The 22,618-nt window shown below is 28.4% G+C and overlaps 3 protein-coding genes across 3 annotated transcripts; all 3 read left to right on the plus strand.

Annotated features, from left to right (window-relative positions):
- Positions 1-1,363: 1,363 nt before the first annotated feature.
- Positions 1,364-3,600, plus strand: LOC129961528 (adult-specific rigid cuticular protein 15.5-like). Its single transcript, XM_056075002.1, has 3 exons — positions 1,364-1,375; positions 2,670-2,723; positions 3,136-3,600. The coding sequence occupies exons 1-3, from the start codon at positions 1,364-1,366 to the stop codon at positions 3,598-3,600; spliced, it is 531 nt and encodes a 176-aa protein (XP_055930977.1).
- Positions 3,601-8,524: 4,924 nt separating this feature from the next.
- Positions 8,525-10,671, plus strand: LOC129961529 (cuticle protein 16.8-like). The gene is made up of 3 exons (XM_056075003.1): positions 8,525-8,536; positions 9,801-9,854; positions 10,261-10,671. Exons 1-3 carry the CDS (start codon positions 8,525-8,527, stop codon positions 10,669-10,671), a joined length of 477 nt encoding a protein of 158 aa, XP_055930978.1.
- Positions 10,672-15,434: 4,763 nt separating this feature from the next.
- LOC129961530 (uncharacterized) lies at positions 15,435-17,674 on the plus strand. Its single transcript, XM_056075004.1, has 3 exons — positions 15,435-15,446; positions 16,754-16,807; positions 17,210-17,674. Exons 1-3 carry the CDS (start codon positions 15,435-15,437, stop codon positions 17,672-17,674), a joined length of 531 nt encoding a protein of 176 aa, XP_055930979.1.
- Positions 17,675-22,618: the final 4,944 nt, after the last annotated feature.

A 22,618-nucleotide genomic window follows, 5' to 3' on the forward strand; every position in this document is an offset into this window, starting at 1 on the left:
AAAAAATGTATTTTCGGATCAAAAAAGGTCTGAAAGTGGAGGTTCCTCAAAATCTCAAGTTCAAATTCTTTAATGTTTACAGTATGTACTTTATTTTGCATACTTCGTAAAAGTAAACTTTACTTCGCATAAAAAAAGAAAGCAATTATTTCAGATCATAAATGAATTATTCTTATCTTTATAAGCAATTATTAATATTTGTTGGGTATTATTTTGTTATTTAATGCTCTCTCTGAGAGGGGATTGTTTATTTAGAATTTCCTCCAGCTTCAGAAAATCCAGCTTCAGACCAATAAGTGTATTACTAAACTGGGGTATAATAAATAGAAGAATATTGAAATTTTAGGATATAAAAAAAATGGACGATTTGATTTTAAAAATTATTGTTTTCACTAATTTCAGATATCTTGAAATTATTTCAAAAACTGCAATTCCTTAAAAGTTAAAATTGAAAAAAATAAATATCTCTTTTCTCAATTACATTTAACCTATGCTAGAAAGATCTCGTCGATTGTATTTTCTTCCATGTCTATCGTCCACAAAGCTTAAACTCATTTAAAAACCTGGTGGAATGGAAGGAATGAGATAAAATTTTCTTTTTATTTAATCACCGAAAACTTCTTTTAAAGCAATAATCTCTAAGGAGTTGCAGTTAACGAAGAATTTTAAAAACAGATGTTAATTGTTATGATGGGATTCCTATCCTTCCTACACTGTATATAAATAATCAAACAAAATTATAATAAAATAGAATCAAAATTACTGCAATTATCGTGTCCATGAATATGCTTTTCGTTGAGTCACTTTAAATTATGACATTGTTGACATGATGAATTAAAGAAGAACAGTACTCTATCGATCTTATAAAAATTTTGCCTCGGAACACTTTTTTTTTTCAAATCGAGTCAAATTATTTATATACTGTTCTTACAATTTTTTCCAAATGTTTCAGGTGCTAAATTTGTAATATTTTCAAGTGTATCCAAAAGAGTATCACAATAGATTGATTCAGGCTTCTAAACTTTAAAAAAATTTATTGAATGTAATTTATTTTGTTTCAAAGTTGATTAAAATTACATTTCATAACATGTAATAGTGACCTTAATATAAAATATCTTTGAATCAACTCTTTAGAATAACTAAGAAAAAAAATATGAATTTTTTTTTTAATATAATAATTAGATCACGATAACTCGTTATATTTTAAAATGTTCTAAAATAACAATTCATTCATGCAGAAAGCAATGTGACCTTTCAATGTAATTAAAAAGTTTCGTTCCATTCATGTTGTTGACATATAAATACGCCTGAAATCATGCATAATATCAGTTTGCTTTTACTTTCTTGGCAAATAAACATCACAATGATATCTCAGGTAAGATTTTGAATATCAAATTCTTAGAAATATATCTTTCTTTGTTTAATTTTAATTACAATTATTTTATTATAAAAATAAATTTAAAAAGGATTTTTTAAATATTTCATTATTATAACAAAAGAAATATTTCTTATTATAATGATTTTTTTTCTATTTTAATCCTTAATATAAAATTCCTTATAATAAATATTATTGAATCCTTAAATATATTATTATTATTATTTCGAATTTACAACGTTATAGCATAAAATGTTATTGAAATTTATTTGAATTTGTCGATATGACAAATAAGCCCTGAAAATATTAAAACAGCGTAATGTTATTGCGAGTGTGCAAAGCTTCAAATTCTCGCATATCAGAAAAGGAGATGAAAATTGATTACAATTTTCTATCATTTTAAACATGATAAAAATTAAATAAGATTGAAATGAAACAAGTCAAGTTCAATTGCATTATACACATTTTCTCAACATAATTTTAAAATAAATTTTTAATATTTTATTACAATAGCTTAATTTGAACGAAATCTAGCTGCATTAATTGATAACATTAATCTGGCAATATCAATCAATTTGCATGATTTACATATAATCAGAGCAAAAAAAACCCTCATATTTTAAATTAAAGTTGAGCAATAAATAAACAGCATTTTGAATACCATACAACAACAGCAAGATAATAAATTAGTTGGCGAAATCGGTGTTTTGGCGAGGAGTTAAAAGTTTCTTTTGTTATACTTTCTGAAAACCCTGGACAAAGGAGAGCAAATGGCCAATGATGACATATCTAAATTTTCAAGAGCTTTCAAATGAAATAAAAATTGACCAAATCGATGCAGCTGATGGGGCTGGGGGGGGGTTCTGATGCAGTTTCCTCCTTAGAGAACTTACAGTGAAATAAAAAATATAAAATTCTACTCTGCATCTATATAGTGGCTTAACGAACAGGACAAAGGCGCAAGTCATACCGGAATTTACAGGAGAAAAATTTACTGCTTTTATTTCAATGTTAGCATCTTGAAGGGCTTAAAAATTAATGTTATACCCCCTTTTCGCTAAACCATTGATAAAGAATGCGGGAAGGAAGGAAAATCATAACATGTCCTCAGGAAACTCTTACAAAGCCATACGAATGAAAGTGAAGATCAGACAGGTATCTGCATCTAGAGGTCATGAGCATTCAGAAGGAAATCAGAAAAATGTTTGGGAATTGATTCCTTGGTTTTACAGCTTATTTTAACTATATACATGCATTCTAAATATTCTGAATGTTTTTTTTTCATTCATAACAGGCTTTTATTTTGGCTGCCTTGGCAGTGGCTGCTTTTGCCAGCTTACATCATGAGGTAAGTGCCAAAACCATTAACTTTTTTTGCATGTTATCTCGCTCGTTCCTACAACTTAAAAGAAAATGTAATGTGGTCATATAAAAAGAAATTATATTAATGTCTTAAAAATATGATATCTTCAATAAAAATTTCATGCAAATTTTCTATTTCAGGTAAGAATATATTATTCAAAAGAAATAGCTGTTTGCTAAGAAATATTATTGGTATAAACTTATTAGAAATGTATTCTGCAACTATCAATATTTATTTTTATCAAATGACACTTTTTCCATTGTCGATAGTCAGTAAATAAAACTAAAACGATTGACTACAGATCTCATAAAAATACTGTAATTGCAAAAAAAATTATAATCGGAAGAACATACTTATCTTAAATAAAAATTCTCACACATTTTCTTTTTCCTTTTAGCCTATCCACCATCCCCAACCCTTCAAGTTCGGCTACAGTGTAAAGGACAAGCACGGTGAACAGCATCGTGAAGAAGTCGGCGACGGAAAGAACGTGAAGGGAAGCTACGGATTCACAGATGCCAGGGGAATCCATCGACAAGTCAACTACGTAGCTGACCATGCTGGATTCAGAGCTCAGGTCAAGACCAATGAACCCGGAACTGCCAACCAGAACCCAGCAGCCGTTCACATCATCTCTGATGCTCCCTACGGACACGGAGGATATGCCGGAGTTGGAGGGGCAGGATATGGATACGCCGGAGTTGGAGCAGCTGGATTGGGCTACGGATACGGTGGTCTAGGAGCAGCTGGTTTAGGATACGGATATGCTGGAGTTGGAGGATATGGTGGCCTCGGCTATGGAGGATATGGTCTTGGCAATGGACGCCTTGCAGGTTTAGGATATGCTCGTTACGGGTTTTAAACGTATATTTGTTATGCTTCTTATCTAGTTGTCGAATAAATGTTTATTTGTCACATTTCAGAGAAGTTTCTTCTTCTGTCAACTGAAAATCTTCACAATTGTAATACCAAAGTAATTTGACTCTAAAATGAAATATAAAAAGTTAAAGCAAAATTATTGGAATTTCAAAAGAAAATAAATTTGAATATAGTTTTAATAAAGCTTGAAAAAGGATAATAATGTCACAAAATTCAATTTCTCTTTTGGTTTATACTGAACTCAGAATTGTTTAAAGTCCTCTAAAGTTCTCTTTTAACCTAAATCGGCTCTATTTCATTTTTACAAATGATAAGATTTCTAAAAATATATAATATGAAATCAATAAGAATATTCGATTTGTTTTCATAAATAGAACTTTCAGACAGTTTTAATTGTATTTGAAATATTTAAAAAAATGTTTCATTTAATTTTATATTGAATGCTCATAAAATTTAAACCTTTCTGAATACATAAGCTAAAGATAACTTATAAAACATAAAATTTGTTTTTCCAAAATAATAAGCATTTTTTTTAAATATCGAGTTCTAAAAATTTGTTTAAAACTATGTATATACATGGAGATATAATTTTAAGATGATTTTTTAGGGGAAAAAAACTAACTTAAAATTGTATCTCATTGTATATGGGATCATCTTTAGATATCTCTCTGGGAGATATTTAAAGTATAAAAATTCAGGAAATTCTCTTCAGGAAATTTTTTTTAATAATTTTTAAAGTTTTTCTCAATTTATCTTTCATATACTAGAAAGACAAAAACTTCTAGAGAAAGATATATACTACAATAAGATATATACTGGAAAGCAGAGATTTTTGAAAACGATTCTCAAAATGAAATTCATAAACTTTATTTACAACCTAATTAAACATAATTACAATTTTTTGGATAGCAAAGCAAAAAAGATCTTCAACGGCATCTACAAATTATTTGCACTTTATATTTCTTCAAAAGAGGAAGTCAAACATATCCGAATATAGCGAAACCGAGAAAACGAAATATCCGAATATAGCGAAAACCTATCGTTTTCATCTATTTCATGCAGTCTGACCAAGTATCACATTCAACAAATCATATTTCATAAGTGTATCTCATAATTCCAGGTTTCCATAATTCCATGAGCAAGCTTTATGGCGAACAGAAGACTCTTACCATAAATAAAGCGATACATTCTAAAGAATATATTACACAACAATCCTTAAGCGTGCATCAAAATGTGAAATCTCTACTAGAAGGAGTTTTATTAGAAAGCTCTCAGATAAATTTTGGAGTACAACCTTTATTCCTAATTTATTTTGCTTCTTATAAAGTGAATAAATGGATTTAACCTGTGGCATCATAATCATGTGACAATCTTAACTACTCTGGCAAACATTGCCGCTCAACAACTAGATAAATGGCAAAATACTGTCCATCACACCGTACTTGCATGTTCGTCTGAAAACATGCACTGTGCAAAAATTTGTCTACCATTTAAACAATGAGTAGAAATTGTATGATATTGCTCAACTTTTGCCAATTAAAATGCAAAAAGAAAGACGACTGCTGACAAGAAATTTTTTCAAATTCCCAATTAACATCCTGAAGCTTTAAAAATATCGAATAAAAAATTTGAAAGGAAATTTTTAAATTTTGATCATACTAGTTTGCTAAGCAGATAGGATTTAAAGTAAATAAATTTTAAAAACCATATGAAGTCAAAAGTAAATAACTGATAAAAGACATCAGTATGTTTAAAGTTAAACTTGAATACAACCGAAGAATACTTCTAATGCACATCGCATCAATTTTAAATAAATATTAAAAACTGATAAAAGACAATAAATTAATTCCTTCCAGTAATTATTAGTTATCTTATCACACAAACACAGTATAAATCAAAAACCAGAAGAAGTGGTCGTCCCGCATCATTCTGTCATATTATTAAAAAAAAAAAGATTTTATCTCAACATCCCTTCCGTGGGCAAAACCGTGAACACAAAGAGTTTTAGGTTTTTACATTTTATCCCACAATTTTCAGATTTTTGTTTTCAGAATCTTGGAGCATTTTAGCATGAGCATGAGCATTTTATGTTATATAGTATATTGAATAAAAGACTTTAAAGGCATAAGATGTCTTTATTCCGCTTTCCGATTGAAAACAAATTAGATGGAGACTTACAATTGTAATACCAAGATCACATATCATATTTCATTGTTCTAAGTTCTTGTGTTATTGAGTAATTATATTAATATGCTTTAGAAAGTGCAGACAAACAGATGATCAATTCATTTACAGATATAGTACAAAATTTGATAGAGATCGACTTTATATGCTAAATCTGAGCGTTAAATTATATTCATCTAACCTTTTACATGTTGAAATTATTGTATTTCCTTGTACCGTGGCAACCAGACAAGCGTATTTCCTGTGTTTATTCAAAATTTAATAAAGGTCTCCAAGTTCGGTGGGGGAAAAACCACATATCAAATTTAATCTATCTAACTCAAAACGTTTTAGTGTTATTGTGTTCATAGACAGAAATAATTCCAAAAATGTGTATTTCGGGCCCAGAGAGATTTGAAACGTGTAGGTTTGTCAAAATTACAAGATCAAATTCTTTAATGTTTAAAATACTTTATCTTAGCATACTTCGTAAAAGTAAACTTTACTTCGCATAAAGAAAGCAATTATTTCAGACCATAAATGAATTATTCTTAATTTTATTAGTAACGATTAAGATTTTTTGAACATAATTGTGTTATTTTATGCTCTGTCTTTGAGTTGATAGTTTATTTAGAATTTTACCGAGATTAAGAAAATGCGTCAATAAGCTTATTACTGAATCTAGATATAATATTGCCGCATTGAAAAAAAGCAATAGACTTTCTATAGCCGAATGGTCATCACACTGGTCTTGTAAACAAGAGATCGCGAGTTCGAATCCCGATAGATGCAAATAAGATTCCAAAGTTGCGTAAATATTTTTTCTTGATTTATGTTCGTTATTTCGTGTTCCAGAAGATTCTGGACCTTTCTTACTGTCGCCAGAAAAGTATTCTGGAACCTTCCCTGCTAGTATAAAAACCGAAAATCTCTCAGACACGGTGTTGTGAATTCAAGGTTGAGTTAATAAATTGGCTTAGCTCTATTTCTTGTGTGTCATTGAGTTCCACACTAAAGTACCCACGTGACAATATAAATAAACAGATAAATACTGAAATTTTAGTATATTAAAGCAATGGAAGATTTGGTTTAATGAAGCAATAATAAGGTTGTAATTGTTTTTTTAATTTGACACATAAATTAATTCTTTGACAAATATTTATGGAAAAGAAATACGATAGTATCATCGTTTATATATTGACCAATTCAAAAAGAAGAAAATGATTTAATGTGCCTTTTTTACACATATTTTTTGTAACAGGAAGAACTTTGCAAATCCATGTATGATTTGCAACTGCTCAACGGGATCCCTGGGAATATTGGTTTTATTTAATTTCTATTAAATAGAGGTTTTTTTGACTTCCAAATTTTCAGTATTAAAGTCATATTATTTTGATTATGTTATATATATTATCATCATTGTTTATGTCAGCTTTTCTAATGAAGACCAGTGCCATGACATCATAGCGCTGCTTAAAATGTAAACGTGCTGTTTCTCTTTCTCTTAAATTTCGCTATATTGTAACCCTTTTTTTTTCTTTTGTATTCATCTAATAAATTGCATAAATCTTAAAAAAGAAGCTTACATTTTTATTTTTCAGCAATGGGAGAAAATAAAGCGTTTGAATATTTGATGAAAGAATGAAAACGGTTAGAATTTCAGGACAACAAGGTAGTCTATTGTTGGAAATGCGACTAATTTTCTGAATTTTGGAAATGAAGCAAAAATGTTTTTTTTAAATTTCCAAAATTTTGGAAATTTTGCACAATTATTAAATTTTTATCATTAAAAGGACACATTTTTAAATTCTGGAAAGTGTCATTTATTCATTGTTGTTCAATGCTGTTTTCGAAAGTTATCTCAGGAAAATAGCAAAAATTCCTTTATATTTAATTACTTAAAATTTCAGAAAATCTGTCCATCAGTTACTTTAAAAAAATAACATCTAGATTATGATCCAAATCAACTTTTGAAGATAATCTAACGATAAATGGACAGTCCATCGGTCTTCATTTTCGCATACTTGTAAACGTGATATGTGTAAAGGAAAAACGAATGATTCAAATAAATGATATTTGGTACCATATCTTTTAATTGTAATTGTAGTTTTATATAAAATTTCGGTTCCAGTCAGCTGGGACATAAGCGTCTAAAATATATTTGATTTTCGGGTACTGCGTATTAACTGGATGCCAGTGATTCATTCGCCAATGTCATGTCAGGAAATTACGGTTTCATACAAAATCCACAATTTTTATGCGGGAAAAGGGAAAATACCTTCATTTGAAATTTTGCGAGACAGATTTAGGCAGACACTGCCACAAGTTTAAAATATTTTCAAATATATCCAACAGAGTTAAATATAAAAAGCAAAAAAAAAATCTTCCTTTAAATTGATTTTCCAAATCCTAAGAAAAATTCTGATGAATGTATCTGGTTTCGTTTCAAGGTTGATTAAAACTGCATTCCAAAATATGTGATAATGCCCTTAATAAAAAGTATTTGCATCTATGAATTAAAGCAACTAAGAAAAAAAAAATTTTTTAATCTAATAATTAGATCACGATAACTCGTTAAATTTTAAAATGTTCTAAAATAGCAATTCAGTCATGCAGAAAGCAATTTGATCTTTCAATATTATTAAAGAAAATGTTTCATTCCGTTCATGTTCTTGATATATAAATACGCCTGAAAATATGGATAATATCAGTTTTCGTTTACTTCTTGGCAAATAAACATCACAATGATATCTCAGGTAAGAGTTTGAATATCAAATTATTAAAACTGATCTTTTTTCGCTAATTTTTAATTGCAATTTTTTTCTTATAAATATGATTTTTTTTAATTATTTTTTTAAATACATCTTTATTAGAATACCAAAGGACATATTCCTTATTTCAATCATTGTTTCTATTTTAATCTATAATCTGTAATTCATCATAATAAATATTATAGAATCCTTAAATCTTTTTTTTAATTTAGAGCGATTTAGTAGAGAATGTTATTAAAATTTATCTGCATATGTCAATATGGCAAAAAAAGCCCTAAAAATATTAAAATTGCATAATGTCATTGATAATTTACAAGTGTAGAAGGCTTTAAATTCTCTCATATTAGAAAATGAGAGAAAATTTTTTACAAGATCGTGTCTTTTTTTAAACATGAAAAAAGAATTGAAAAGAGTGAAATGGAAAACGTCAAATTAAATTGCATTATAGTCATTTTAGCGAATTTGTATTTTAATATCAATTTGTTATATTTAAGAAATATAATTTAATTTTTACAGCGTATTTGAGCAAAAAAAATCTTCTTATTTTTATTTAAACTTGAGCTCTAAACAGAGAGCATTCTGAATACTATACAGTATCTGAAAAATAATAAAATTTAGTAGGCGAAATCGGTGGGCGTCGGACATTTATTTTGTCATATTTCTTAAAACTCTTGAACAGTGGGTGGGTGGACAAAGGCAATGTTTTATATCTAATTTTTAAGAGCTTTCAAATGAAATAAAAATTGACCAAATCGGAACAGTCATTTGGGTTTAGGGAATCTGATTCGATTTTCTCCATAGAGAACTTACAGTGAAATTATAATTTTTGAAATGTTTTTTTCAAAGTGTATGTAGTAACATAACGACCAGGGCAAAGAAGTAGGGTATAGATGATTTAAGCCCCAGTCTTAGTAGGCATCATAGTTATATTAATTAAATTAGTGTCACTTATTATATTTTTTTTTAAGAAATGCACCATGAGGGGTGCCAAAAATAAAGTTATATCTAGGTTTGCTAAGGCATTGATGACGAATGAGGGGAAATCCTATATTAAAGTTTTGCAAAGCCATTGATGACCAATGAGGACCAATAAAAAGAAGGCAAAAATCACATGAGATTTAAGTATTTACCATTCAGAAGGAAATCAGAAGTGTTTCGGATTACAGAACTGGTTTATTGGTTTAGCCAATTATTTTAACTTTATACGTGCTTTTCAAACATTCTGAGTAATTTTTTTCTCTTATAATAGGCTTTTATCTTGGCCGTCTTAGCAGTAGCTGCTTTTGCCAGCTTACATCACGAGGTAAGTGCTTCAACTATGAACTCTTCTGTCCTGTATTTTGTCCTTTCGTATTTCCCCAAAAAATGTTAAATTGTCGCAGCATAAAAAATCTTTTTATCAATATCTTTATTATTGTTCTCGTAATATTTAATAAATATTTTATGGCATATTTTCTATTTTAGGTAGGATTAGCCATTCAAAAAAAATTGCCCGGTTACTAAGGAAAATTATTTATATAAATTTATCAGAAATGTATTCTACATCTATTAATAATTCTTTCCATGAAATGCCTTATTTGCGATTTTCATAATTCAGTAAATAGAACTAAAACGACTGACTACAGATCTCACAATAATATTTTATTTTATTATTGTGAGAACAATATTTTAATTAAAATAAATGTCCTTATAATCTTTATTCCTTCTAGCCTATCCACCATCCACAACCCTTCAAGTACGGCTACAGTGTAAAGGACAAGCATGGTGAGCAACATCGCGAAGAAGTCGGAGACGGCAAGAACGTGAAGGGAAGCTACGGATTCACCGATGCCAGGGGAATCCATCGACAGGTCAACTATGTAGCTGACCATGCTGGATTCAGAGCTCAGGTCAAGACCAATGAACCCGGAACCGCCAACCAAAACCCCGCAGCCGTTCACATCATTTCTGATGCCCCCTACGGACATGGTGGATACGCCGGAGTTGGAGCAGCTGGATTGGGATACGGATACGGTGGTCTTGGAGCAGCTGGTTTAGGATACGGATACGCTGGAGTTGGAGGATATGGTCTTGGCAACGGACGCCTTGCAGGTGTAGGATATGCTCGTTATGGATTTTAAATGTATATTTGTTATGCTTCTCATCTAGTTGTCGAATAAATGTTTATTTGTCTCATTTCGGAGAAGTTTCTTCTTCTGTCAACTGAAAATCATCACAATTGTAATAACGAAGCAAGCTCTAAAATGGAATATAAAAGGTTAAAGCAAAATTATTGAAATTTTTTAAAAAAATAAATTTGAATATAGTTTTGATAACACTAGGCAAAGGATAATAAGGTCACAAAATTTTATTTTGAGAATTTTATACCCCTTTCTAATTTTAACTTAAGTGTTGAAGTTTAGCATTTCATCTATGTTTGTTAATGTCTGATTTTCATTCATTCATTTGTTTTGGTTTATAATGAACTCAGAATTGTTTAAAGTCCTCTGAAGTTCTTTTTTAACCTAAATCGGTTTTATTTCATTTTTAAAAATGATAAGATCTCTAAAAATATATAATATGAAATCAATAAGAATATCCGATTTATTTTCATATATATAACTTTCAGACAGTTTTAAATGAATTTGAAATATTTAAAAAAAATGTTTTATTTAATTTTATCTTGAATGCTCATAAAATTTAAACCTTTCTGAATATATAATCTAAAGATAACTTATAAAACAAAAAACTGACATGTTTTATAATAAATGCTTATTATAACTTCCAAAATAATAAGAATTTTTTTTAATACTGAGTTCTAACAAAAACTAAAACTAAAACTAAAACAAGTTTATTTAAAACTATGTATATACACGGAGATATAATTTTAAGATGAATTTTTAGGGAAAAAAACTAACTTAAATCTACATCTCATTGTATATGGGATCATCTTTAGGTATCTCTATGGGTGATATTTAAAGCACAGAAATTCAGGAACTTCTCTTGTTAAATTTTTTAATAATTTTTAAAATTTTTCTCGATTTATCTTTCATATACTAGAAAGGAAAGACAAAAACTTCTAGGGAAAGATATATGCCGGAACGCAACACAGAGATTTTTAAAACGATTTTCAAAATAAAGTTCATAAACTTTATTTACAACCGAATTAAACATAATTACAATTTTTGGATAACAAAGCAAAAAAGATCTTCAACGGCGTCACCAAATTATTTGTACTTTATATTTCTTCAAAAGAGGAAGTCAAACATATCCGAATATAGCGAATCCAAGAAAGCGAAATATCCAAATATAGCGAAAACAAAGCGTTTTCATCTATTTCATCTAGTTTGACTAAGTATCATATTCAACAAATCATATTTCATAAGTGTAACTCATAATTCCAGGTGTCCAAAATTCCATAGGCAAGCTTTATGGTGAACAGAAGACTCTTACCACAAATAAAGCAATACATTCTACAGAACATCATTGCACAACAATCCTTAAATGTGCATCAAAATGTGAAATCTTTATTGGGAGCAGTTTTATTTGAAAGTTCTCAGATAAATTTTGGAGTACAAATGTTCAACCTTTATTCCTTATTTATTTTGTTTCTGATAAAGTGAATAAATTAATTTAACATGTAGCATCATAATCATGTGACAATCATAACTTCTTGGGCAAACATTGCCGCTTAACACCTAGATAAGCGACAAAATACTGCATTGTCCATCACACATACTTGGACGTTCATCTAAAAACATACAAAAATGCTGTTTACAATTTAAACAATGAGTAGAAAATGTGTGATATTGTTCAACTTTTGCCAATTAAAATGCAAAAAGAAAGACGATTGCTGACAAGAAAATTTTTCAAAATCCCAATTAACATCCTGAACTTTAAAGAATCGAATAAAACTAGTTAAAAGGAAATTTTTAAAATTTGATCATACTAGTTTTCTAAGAATATAGGCTTTAAAGTGAATAAATTTTAAAAATCATAAGAAGTCGAGAGCAAATATATTATCAAAGACATCAGTATGATTAAAGTTAAACTTGAATATAACCGAAGAATACTCCTAATGCACATCGCATCAATTTTAAATAAATATTGAAAAAACAATAAAAGACAAAACATTCATTCTTTGGTGTAATTAATAGCTATCTTATCATACAAACACAATATAAATCAAAAACCAGCAGAAGTGGTCGACCCGAATCATTCTGTCATATTATTAAAAAAAAATAAGATTTTATTTCTACATCCCTTCCATTCTCCCAAAAAATTATGGACCCTGGACAAAACCGTTAACACAACAGTTTTAGATTTTTACATTTAGTCCCAATATTTTCAGAGTTCTGCACATGAGCATTTTGTGCTATGTAGTATATTGGGAAAAAAACCTAAAGGCATAAAATGTCTTTCTTCCGTCTTTCCGGTTGAAAACAAATTAGATGCAGACTTACAATTGTAATACCAAGATCACATATCGTATTTCACTGATCTAAGTTCTTGTGTTATTGAATTATTATATTCACATGCTTTAGAAAGATCTTGTGTTATTGAAATATTATATTTACATACTTATGAATTCATCACACAAACAAATGATCAATTCATTTACAGATATAGCACAAAATTTGATAGCGATCGGCTTTATATGCTAAATCTGAGAGTTAAATTATATTCATCTAACCTTTTACATTTTGAAATTATTGTATTTCCTTGTACCGTGGCAACCAGACAAGCGTATTTCCTGTGTTTATTCAAAATTTAATAAAGGTCTCCAAGTTCGGTGGGGGAAAAACCACATATCAAATTTAATCTATATAACTCAAAACGTTTTAGCGTTATCGTGTTCATAGATAGAAATAATTCCAAAAATGTATATTTCGGACCCAGAGAGATTTGAAAGGTGTAAGTTTGTCAAAATTACAAGATCAAATTCTTTAATGTTTACAATACTTTATCTTAGCATACTTTGTAAAAGTAAACTTTACTTCTCATAAAGAAAGAAAGCAATTATTTCATAAAGCATAAACGAATTATTCTTAATTTTATAAGTAACGATTAAGATTTGTTGAACATTACTGTGTTATTTAATGCTCGCTCAGCTAGTGAACAGTTTATTTAGAATTTTACCAAAATTTAGAAGATGCACCAATAAGCTTATTTCTGAATTGGGATATAGTATAAATAAACATAGAAATACTGAAATTGTAGCATATTAAAGCAATGAAAGATTAGGTTTTATGAAGCAATAATAAGGATGTAATTATCTTTAATTTGACACATAAATTAATTCTTTGACAAATATTTATGGAAAAGAAATACGATAGTATCATCGTTTATCTATTGACCAATTCAAAAAGAAGAAAATGATTTAATGTGCCTTTTTTACACATATTTTTTGTAACAGGAAGAACTTTGCAAATTCATGTATGATTTGCAACTCCTCATTGGGATCCTTGGGAACATTGGTTTTATTTAATTTCGATTAAATAGATGTTTTTAACTTCCAAATTTTCAGTATTAAAGCCATATTATTTTGATTATGTTACATATCTTATCATCATTGTTTATGTCAACTTTTCTAATGAAGACCAGTGCCATGACATCATAGCGCTGCTTAAAATTTAAATGTGCTGTTTCTCTTTCTCTTAAATTACACGGTATTGTAACCATTTTGTGTTTTTTTTGTATTCGTCTAATAAATTGCATAAATCTTTAAAAAAAAAAACTTTTTATTTTTATTTTTGAGCAATGGGAGAAAATCACGCGTTTGAATACTTGATGAAAGAATGAAAACGGCTAGAATTTCAGGACAACAATGTTGTTGAAAATTGACTACTTTTCTGAATTTTGGAAACTAAGCAAAAATGTTTTTTTTTAATTTTCAAAATTCTGGAACTTTTGCACAATTATTGAATTTTTATCATTAAAAGAACACATTTTTAAATTCTGAAAAGCATCATTTATTCATTGTTCTGCAATGCTGTTTTTGAAAAGTATTACAGGAAAACAGCATACATTCGCTTATATTTTAATTACTTAAAATTTCAAAAAATCTATCAGCCAGTTACTTAAAAAAAGATAAGATCTAAATTATGATTCACGTCAAATTTTGAAGATAATCTAATGAGAAATGGACAGTCTATCGGTCTTCATTTTCGCATGCTTGTAAACGTGATACGCGTAAAGGAAAAACGAATTATTCAAATAAATGATATTTGGTACCATATCTTTTAACTATAACTGTAGTTTTATATCGAATTTCGGTTCCAGTCAGCTGGGATATAAGCGTCTAAAATATATTTGATTTTCGGATACTGCGTATTTAACTGGATGCCAGTAATTCGCCAATGTCATGTCAGGAAATTACAGTTTCATACAAAATCCACAATTTTTATGCGGGAAAAGGAAAAATACCTTCATTAGAAATTTTGCAAGACAGATTTAGGCAGACACTGCCACAAGTTTAAAATATTTTCAAATATATCCAACAGAGTTAAATAGAAAAAGTAAAAAAAAAATCTTCTTTTAAATTGATTTTCCAAATCCTAAGAAAAATTCTGATGAATGTATTTGGTTTCGTTTCAAGGTTGATTAAAAATATATTCCAAAATATGTGATAATGCCCTTAATAAAAAAATATCTTTGCATCGATGAATTAATGCAACTAAAAAAAATATAGACAAAAAAAATTTTAAATCTAACAATTAGATCACGATAACTCGTTATATTTTAAAATGTTCTAAAATAGTAATTCAGTCATGCAGAAAGCAATTTGACCTTTCAATATTATTAAAGAAAAGGTTTCATTCCGTTCATGTTCTTGATATATAAATACGCCTGAAAGCCTGGATAATATCAGTTTGCTTTTACTTCTAGGTAAATAAACATCACAATGATATCTCAGGTAAGAGTTTGAATATCAAATTATAGGGAAAAGATCTTTCTTCTCTTATTTTTAATCGCAATTTTTTTTATAAATATGATTTTTTTTAGTATTGTTTTAAACACATCTTCATTAAAATACCAAAAGTCATATTTCTTATTTCAATTATTGTTTCAGTTTTAATCTATAATCTGTAATTCATTATAATAAATATTATAGAATACTTAATTTTTTTTAATTTACAGTGGTCTAGTATAGAATGTTATTAAAATGTATCTGCATATGTCAATATGGCAAGAAAAAAACCCGAAAATATTAAAAATGCCTAATGTCATTAATGATTTACAAGTGTAGAAGGCTTTAAATTCTCGCATATTAGAAAATGAGAGAAAAATAGATTACAAGATTGCGTCTTTTTAAACATGAAAAAAGTATTGAAAAGAGTGGAATACGTCAAATTAAATTGTATTATAGACATTTTCGTGAATTTGTATTTTAATATCAATTTGTTATATTTCAGTAAAATAACTTAATTTTTACAGCGTATCTGTGCAAAAAAAAATCTTCTTATTTTTTTATTAAACTTGAGCTCTAAACAGAGAGCATTCTGAATAGTATCTAAAAAGTAATAAAATTAGTAGGCGAAATCGGTGGGTGTCGGATATTTATTTTGTTATACTTCTTAAAACTCTTGAACAATGGGTGGGGGGACGAAGGCAATGTTTTTATATCTAATTTTTAAGAGCTTTCAAATGAAATAAAACATGACTAATTCGGAGCAGTCATTGGGGTTTAGGGAATCTGATTCATTTTTCTCCATACAGAACTTGCAGTGAAATAAAATTTTTGAAATGTTTTTCAAAGTACATATAGTAACATAACGACCATGGCAAAGGAGTAAGGTATAGATGATTTAGGCCCCGGTCTTAGTAGGCATCATAGTTATATTTATTAAATTAGTGCACTTAATATATTTTTTTAAAGAGATGCACCATGAGGGGTCTCAAAAAAGAAGTTATATCTGGGTTTGCTAAACCATTGCTGACGAATGTAGGGAATACTATATTAAAGTTTTGCAAAACCATTGATGACCAATGAGGAGGAAAGAAGGAAATTCACATTATGACCCCAGGAATCACTTTCTAGGTCAATAAAAAGAAGGCAAAAATCACACGACATTTAAGCATTTCGCATTCAGAAGGTCATGAGCATTCAGAAGGAAATCAGAAGCGTTTCGGATTAAGGAACTGGTTTATTGGTTTAGATAATTGTTTTAACTTTATACGTGCTTTTCAAACATTCTGAGTGATTTTTTTTTCTTATAACAGGCTTTTATCTTGGCTGCCTTAGCAGTGGCTGCTTTTGCCAGCTTACATCATGAGGTAAGTGCTTAAACTATGAACTCTTCTCTCTTGTATTTTGCCCTTTTATATTTCTCCAAAAATTGTTAAATTGTCATGGCATAAATGATCTTTTTATCAACATCTTCATAATTTTTCTCGCAATATTTAATAAAAGTTTTATGGCATATTTTCTATTTCAGGTAGGAATAGGCATTCAAAAAAATGCACTTTTACTAAGGAAAATTATTTTTATATATTCATCAGAAATGTATTCTCACCTATTAATAATTCTTTTCATGAAATGCCCATTTGCGAATTAAGTAATTCAGTAAATAAAACTGAAACGACTGACTACAGATATCGCAATAATATTTTAATTTATTATTGTGAGAATAATATTTTAATTTAAATAAATGTCCTTATAATTTTTATTCCTTGTAGCCTATCCACCATCCGCAACCCTTCAAGTTCGGCTACAGTGTAAAGGACAAGCATGGTGAGCAACATCGTGAGGAAGTCGGCGACGGCAAGAACGTGAAGGGAAGTTACGGATTCACCGATGCCAGAGGTATTCATAGACAGGTCAATTATGTAGCTGACCATGGTGGATTTAGAGCTCAGGTCAAGACCAACGAACCTGGAACTGCCAATCAAAACCCCGCAGCCGTTCACATCATCTCTGATGCTCCCTACGGACACGGAGGATATGCCGGAGTTGGAGGTGCAGGATATGGATACGCCGGAGTTGGAGCAGCTGGATTGGGCTACGGATACGGTGGTCTTGGAGCAGCTGGTTTAGGATACGGATATGCTGGAGTTGGAGGATATGGTGGTCTTGGCTATGGAGGATATGGTCTTGGCAACGGACGCCTTGCAGGTTTAGGATATGCTCGTTACGGATTTTAAATGTATATTTGTTATGCTCCTTATCTAGTTGTCGAATAAATGTTTATTAGTCTCATTTCGAAGACGTTTCTTTTTCTATCAATTCAAAATCATCACAATTGTAATAACAAAGCAATTTCACTCTAAAATGGAATTTTAAAAGATGAAGCAAAATTATTTAAAGTTTAAAAGAAAATAAATTTGAATATAGTTTGGATAACACTAGAAAAATGATAATAAGACAACAAAATTTTATTTTCAGTATTTTATACTAGTTTCTAATTTTAATTTAAGTGTTGAAGTTTAGCATATCATCTATGTTCGTTAATGTCTGATTTTTATTGAAATTTTGCAGCAAATATTAATGTTTTTCTTTGTAAAAATAGCATAAACAAGAACTATTTAAATCCCTTCTAGAAATAATTATTTCAATTTATTTCTAGATTAAATATATTTATTCGAATAATAGTACTTTTTAAAATTTAGATTAAAATATCGTTGAAAAAAATGATATGCTTTTGAAATCAATATAATTTCAGATATCCTATAACATATTAATGATTGATCCTTATCTCCCAATGATTCTTATAAATGGTAAAAGTTTGAGTAAAAGCTAAGATATGTTTAACTCTATCGATTACAATGGAAGGACTAATTTAAAAAATATTTATAGAACAATAACATATTCCACAAATTTCAACGGCTTTTAGCTCCATTTCATTCATTTTTTCACAAAAGTAACCAAATCAATTTTATTTTCTATTTTAAATTCTGACTACACAGAATCTAAGACTGAAATAAATTATTAGATTCTTCTTTCCGGAAGTTTTCCAAAAGAGAATGGATTTACGAACTTGAAAACTTAGTACTTTGTATTCAGAATTAAATGCTGTGTTATATTAATTTCATCAAACAAATACCAAAGAAATAGTAAAATCTTTATTTGTATCTTTCAAATATTTTAAATGAGAGAATTGCGTATTATTTATACATAAATTTTAGAACAAAAGTAAATGGCATCTACTTTTAAAGAAATGACTTCTACACAAATAAAAATAATTGATTACGAAAATGAAATTTCTAAATTTAAGAATAACAATATTTTCATATTTCTTCTTGCATGTAATACAGGATTCATTTAGAATTATTACTACTTCTGAATTCAAAAAAAAATCTTCTTAATAAAAGAGAACCTCATGAGCAATTTTATGATTGTTACTATTTGAAATAATCTTTTGTGGTAACATTGAAAATAGTATTGCAGAAATTTATTAAAAATGAAAATTTTCACTGATATAAATAATTGAAAAATTATTTGAAACAAAAATAAAACACATATCATTTTATATAACTCAAGGTAAGCAATCTACTATAAGATAGCAAGAAGGAATCATTATTTATAAAGTATACATTTAAAATGACAAAAATGACAAAAAGGTATTATTAAGTCAAAATAAAAAGGCGATAAAACATTTAATGAATTAAATGCAATCAAACTTCGTCGCATCTTGACTTTCATTAAACATAATCAAATTGGCATATTTTTAAATTGGCATTGGCATATTATTAAATTGTTGGTTATATTCAATTAAAATGAGCCATAATAATTTTGAACATTTGCAGAAAGTACTTTTTGCTCTGTTATTTTTTTTAATTAACTGATACTTTAATTTATCCATCTGCAACATTATTGAGCATTTAAAATATTAATTAAAATCATTAAAATAATAAATATTTATTTGAATTTATTTCATTCCGAAGACCAATTATTAATAATGATAAAAAACTTCTTTTAACTAATTTTTGAAAATAATTATAATAAAAAAAATTATGTTAAAATATTATGCCTTCATTAAAAAAATATTATTTTGAATTTAAAAATAAAATAATTTCTTTTTGATTAATTGTTCAAAAATGTTTAATGGCCAAACAGACTTATTTGCTGTGCAAGGATGTTGTTCAAAATTGATAAAAACCTGCAAATTTTTGGTGGGAAACTACAAACTAAAATTAATCCGCCTAATTCAAAATGCTTCAGTGTCATCGTGATCACAAACAGACAGACATAACTCCAAAATCGTACATTTCAGATCCAGAGATATTTAAAACATGAAAGTTCGTCAAAGCATCAAGTTCAAATTTTTTAATACTTTTACTTTTGCATTGTAAAAGTAACTTTGCATAAAGTAAAAAAGCAATTACTTCAGACTATAAACGAATCATTCTTAACGTTACAAGCAACATATTACTAAGCTGGGAGAAAATATAAATAAATAGAAGAATACTGAAATTTTAGCATATAGAAAAGAAAATCCATATAAGATTTGGTTTTCTGAAGCAATAATAAAGTTATCATTTTCACTAATTTTACATATCTTGAAATTATTTCAACAACTGCATTTTCTTAAAAGCTAAGGACTGAAAAATGAATATCAATCTCTTTTCTCAACTACATTTAGCCTATGCTTGAAAAATCTCATCAATTGTATCTTCTTCCTTGTCTATCATCCGCAAAGCTCAAACTCTTTTAAAAATCACGGGTACAAGTGTGGGAGTGAAATGAAAATTTTTTTTATTTAATTATTGAAAATTTCTTTTTAACTAATAAATTTGGAATAGTTGCGGTTAGGGAAAAATTTTAAAATCAAATGTTAATTGTTACTTTCAGGTAATTATTCTATGAATTAGAATTTTCTATCTATTTACAAAAATACATGAGATGTTGTGAAATGAGAATTTCAACCGAACTTCACCATCATACTCCATTTCCCTATGATTTAAATAGGTCCAGTACGAAATCAACTGACATTTTTATCCTTCCTGTACCATATTCAAATAAAAAAATAGAATTAAAATCTAATAGGATCAAAATTACTGTAATTATTATGTCCATATATATGCTTTTGGTCGAGTCACATGAAATTATTAAATAATTGTCCTGATATAGAAGAACACTTCATTGTCGAGCTCATAAAAATATTGCCATAAAACAATTTTTTCCAACTCAAGGCAAATATAGAATCAAGGCTCATAGACAGAATTGGTGAGTCGGTTCTTGCAATTTTTGCCCAAATGTGTTGGATGCGAAATCATGCATGAATATAAAATGAAAAATTTCGTAAAATAGAAGCATTTCTTCATCACGTGACATAATTTAAAAGTGCCACGCAACTTTCATCTTAGAAGCTACTGAGCATCTTAAACAAAAAAGCGCAGACCGTCACTTTCAAACACATAACAATTTTTGTTGGATTGTTCTATGACATGTATTGTCGTATTGCACAACATGAATACGCACCATGATCACTCTTTGATGAAAAGAATAAGATTATAGCATCTATATGCTATTGATCAACCAAAAAGTAATAAAAATCGAAAATACCATTTTCAAACACCATTTATCTAACAGGAAGAACTTTGAAAATCCGTATAAAATTATTAAATACTAGCTGAGCTCGCTGTGAATATTAGATATATTTCATTTTAGTAAAATATATATATATATATATATATTCACGTCCATGATTCCGCCAAACTGCCAGTATTAAAATCGTGTTATTTAGATATCATATACATATCAACATATTTAGACATATATACTACATATTTAGATATCATATTACACATATCATGTTCATTGTGAATATATCATATATCATGTTCATCATCTAGTGAAGATCAGTTCTATGCGATCACATTGCTACTAAAAACATAAACGTGCGGTTCATCTTTCTTTTAAATTTCGCGGGATTGTAATTTCATTATTTTTATTCACCTATAAAATTACATAAATCCTCAATAGAATCTTTCATCTCTAGCTTTCGGCAAAGTAAGAAAATCACGTGGTAAAATATTTGATGACGGAATGAAAACGGCTTGAATTTCAGGGCAACAATATAATCTATTGTTGGAAATGTGGCCAGTTTCCTGAATTTCTGAAACTAAGCCACAAAAAAAAATATTTTTAAAAAATTTCTAAAATTCAGGAAAATTTGTGTCATTACAAGGACATTTTTTTTTAATTTGTAAAAAGGTCACATATTTATTGTTGTGCAATAATTTTTTCTAAAATTATTGCAGAAAAAAAAAGAAGCGAAAATGTCTTAATTAACTAAAAATATGACAAAATCGCTACAATAATTATTTAAAACACGATAAATTTGATCTAAATTACACATACACGACAGATTTTGAAAGCAATCTTTCAAGAAATAGCCTCTATGTCTGTCTATATTTTCGCATACATGCAAATGTGATGCATGCAACGCAAAAACGAAAGATTCAAATCAATGATACTTGGTAAGAGTTCTTTTCATTACAATTAAAATTTTATATCAAATTGAAAAAAAGGTTCTAAATACATATTCAAGTTTCGGGTACTTGTGTATTAACCGGATGCTAGCGATTCGCCAGTGCCATTCAAGGAATTTATGGTCCATAGTTTTTATGCGGTACGAAGAATAACACCTTTATTTAAAATAAAACAACTTTATATAAAATATATGAGCGTTTTCCAAAAAATCTGAGAAAGGTTTAAGCAGACACTGCCACCAGTTTATAATATTTTGTAATACATCTAAAACAACACAACAAAAAAAATCTTCCCTTAATTCAGTTTTCCAAATTAAAAAAAATTAATAAAGGCTATTTATTTTGTTCAGGTTAATTAAAATTGCATTACATAATATACGATATTGACCTTAATAAAAATATTTTTGAATCAATGCCTTACGTAACTGATAAAAAGAAACCGACAAAAAAAATTTTTTAATCTTACAATTAGATCATGATAACTCGTTATATTTTAAAATGTTCTAAAATAGCAATTCAATCATGCAGAAAACAATTTGACCTTTTAATATTATTAAAATAAAGCTTCATTCCTTTCATGCTCTTGATATATAAATACGCCTGAGATCATATAATATCAGTTTGCTTTTACTTTCCTTGCAAATAAACATCACA

This window comes from Argiope bruennichi, unplaced genomic scaffold, assembly GCF_947563725.1.
Source record: "Argiope bruennichi unplaced genomic scaffold, qqArgBrue1.1 scaffold_31, whole genome shotgun sequence".
In the NCBI taxonomy this organism is placed as follows: domain Eukaryota; kingdom Metazoa; phylum Arthropoda; class Arachnida; order Araneae; family Araneidae; genus Argiope; species Argiope bruennichi.

Bases quoted from the DNA above. Each gene is read 5' to 3' on its own strand.
- LOC129961529 (XM_056075003.1), top strand. The intron at 9,855-10,260 runs GTAAGTGCTTCA...TATTCCTTCTAG, and splicing joins TTGCCAGCTTACATCACGAG to CCTATCCACCATCCACAACC.
- LOC129961528 (XM_056075002.1), top strand. The intron at 2,724-3,135 runs GTAAGTGCCAAA...TTTTCCTTTTAG, and splicing joins TTGCCAGCTTACATCATGAG to CCTATCCACCATCCCCAACC.
- LOC129961530 (XM_056075004.1), top strand. The intron at 16,808-17,209 runs GTAAGTGCTTAA...TATTCCTTGTAG, and splicing joins TTGCCAGCTTACATCATGAG to CCTATCCACCATCCGCAACC.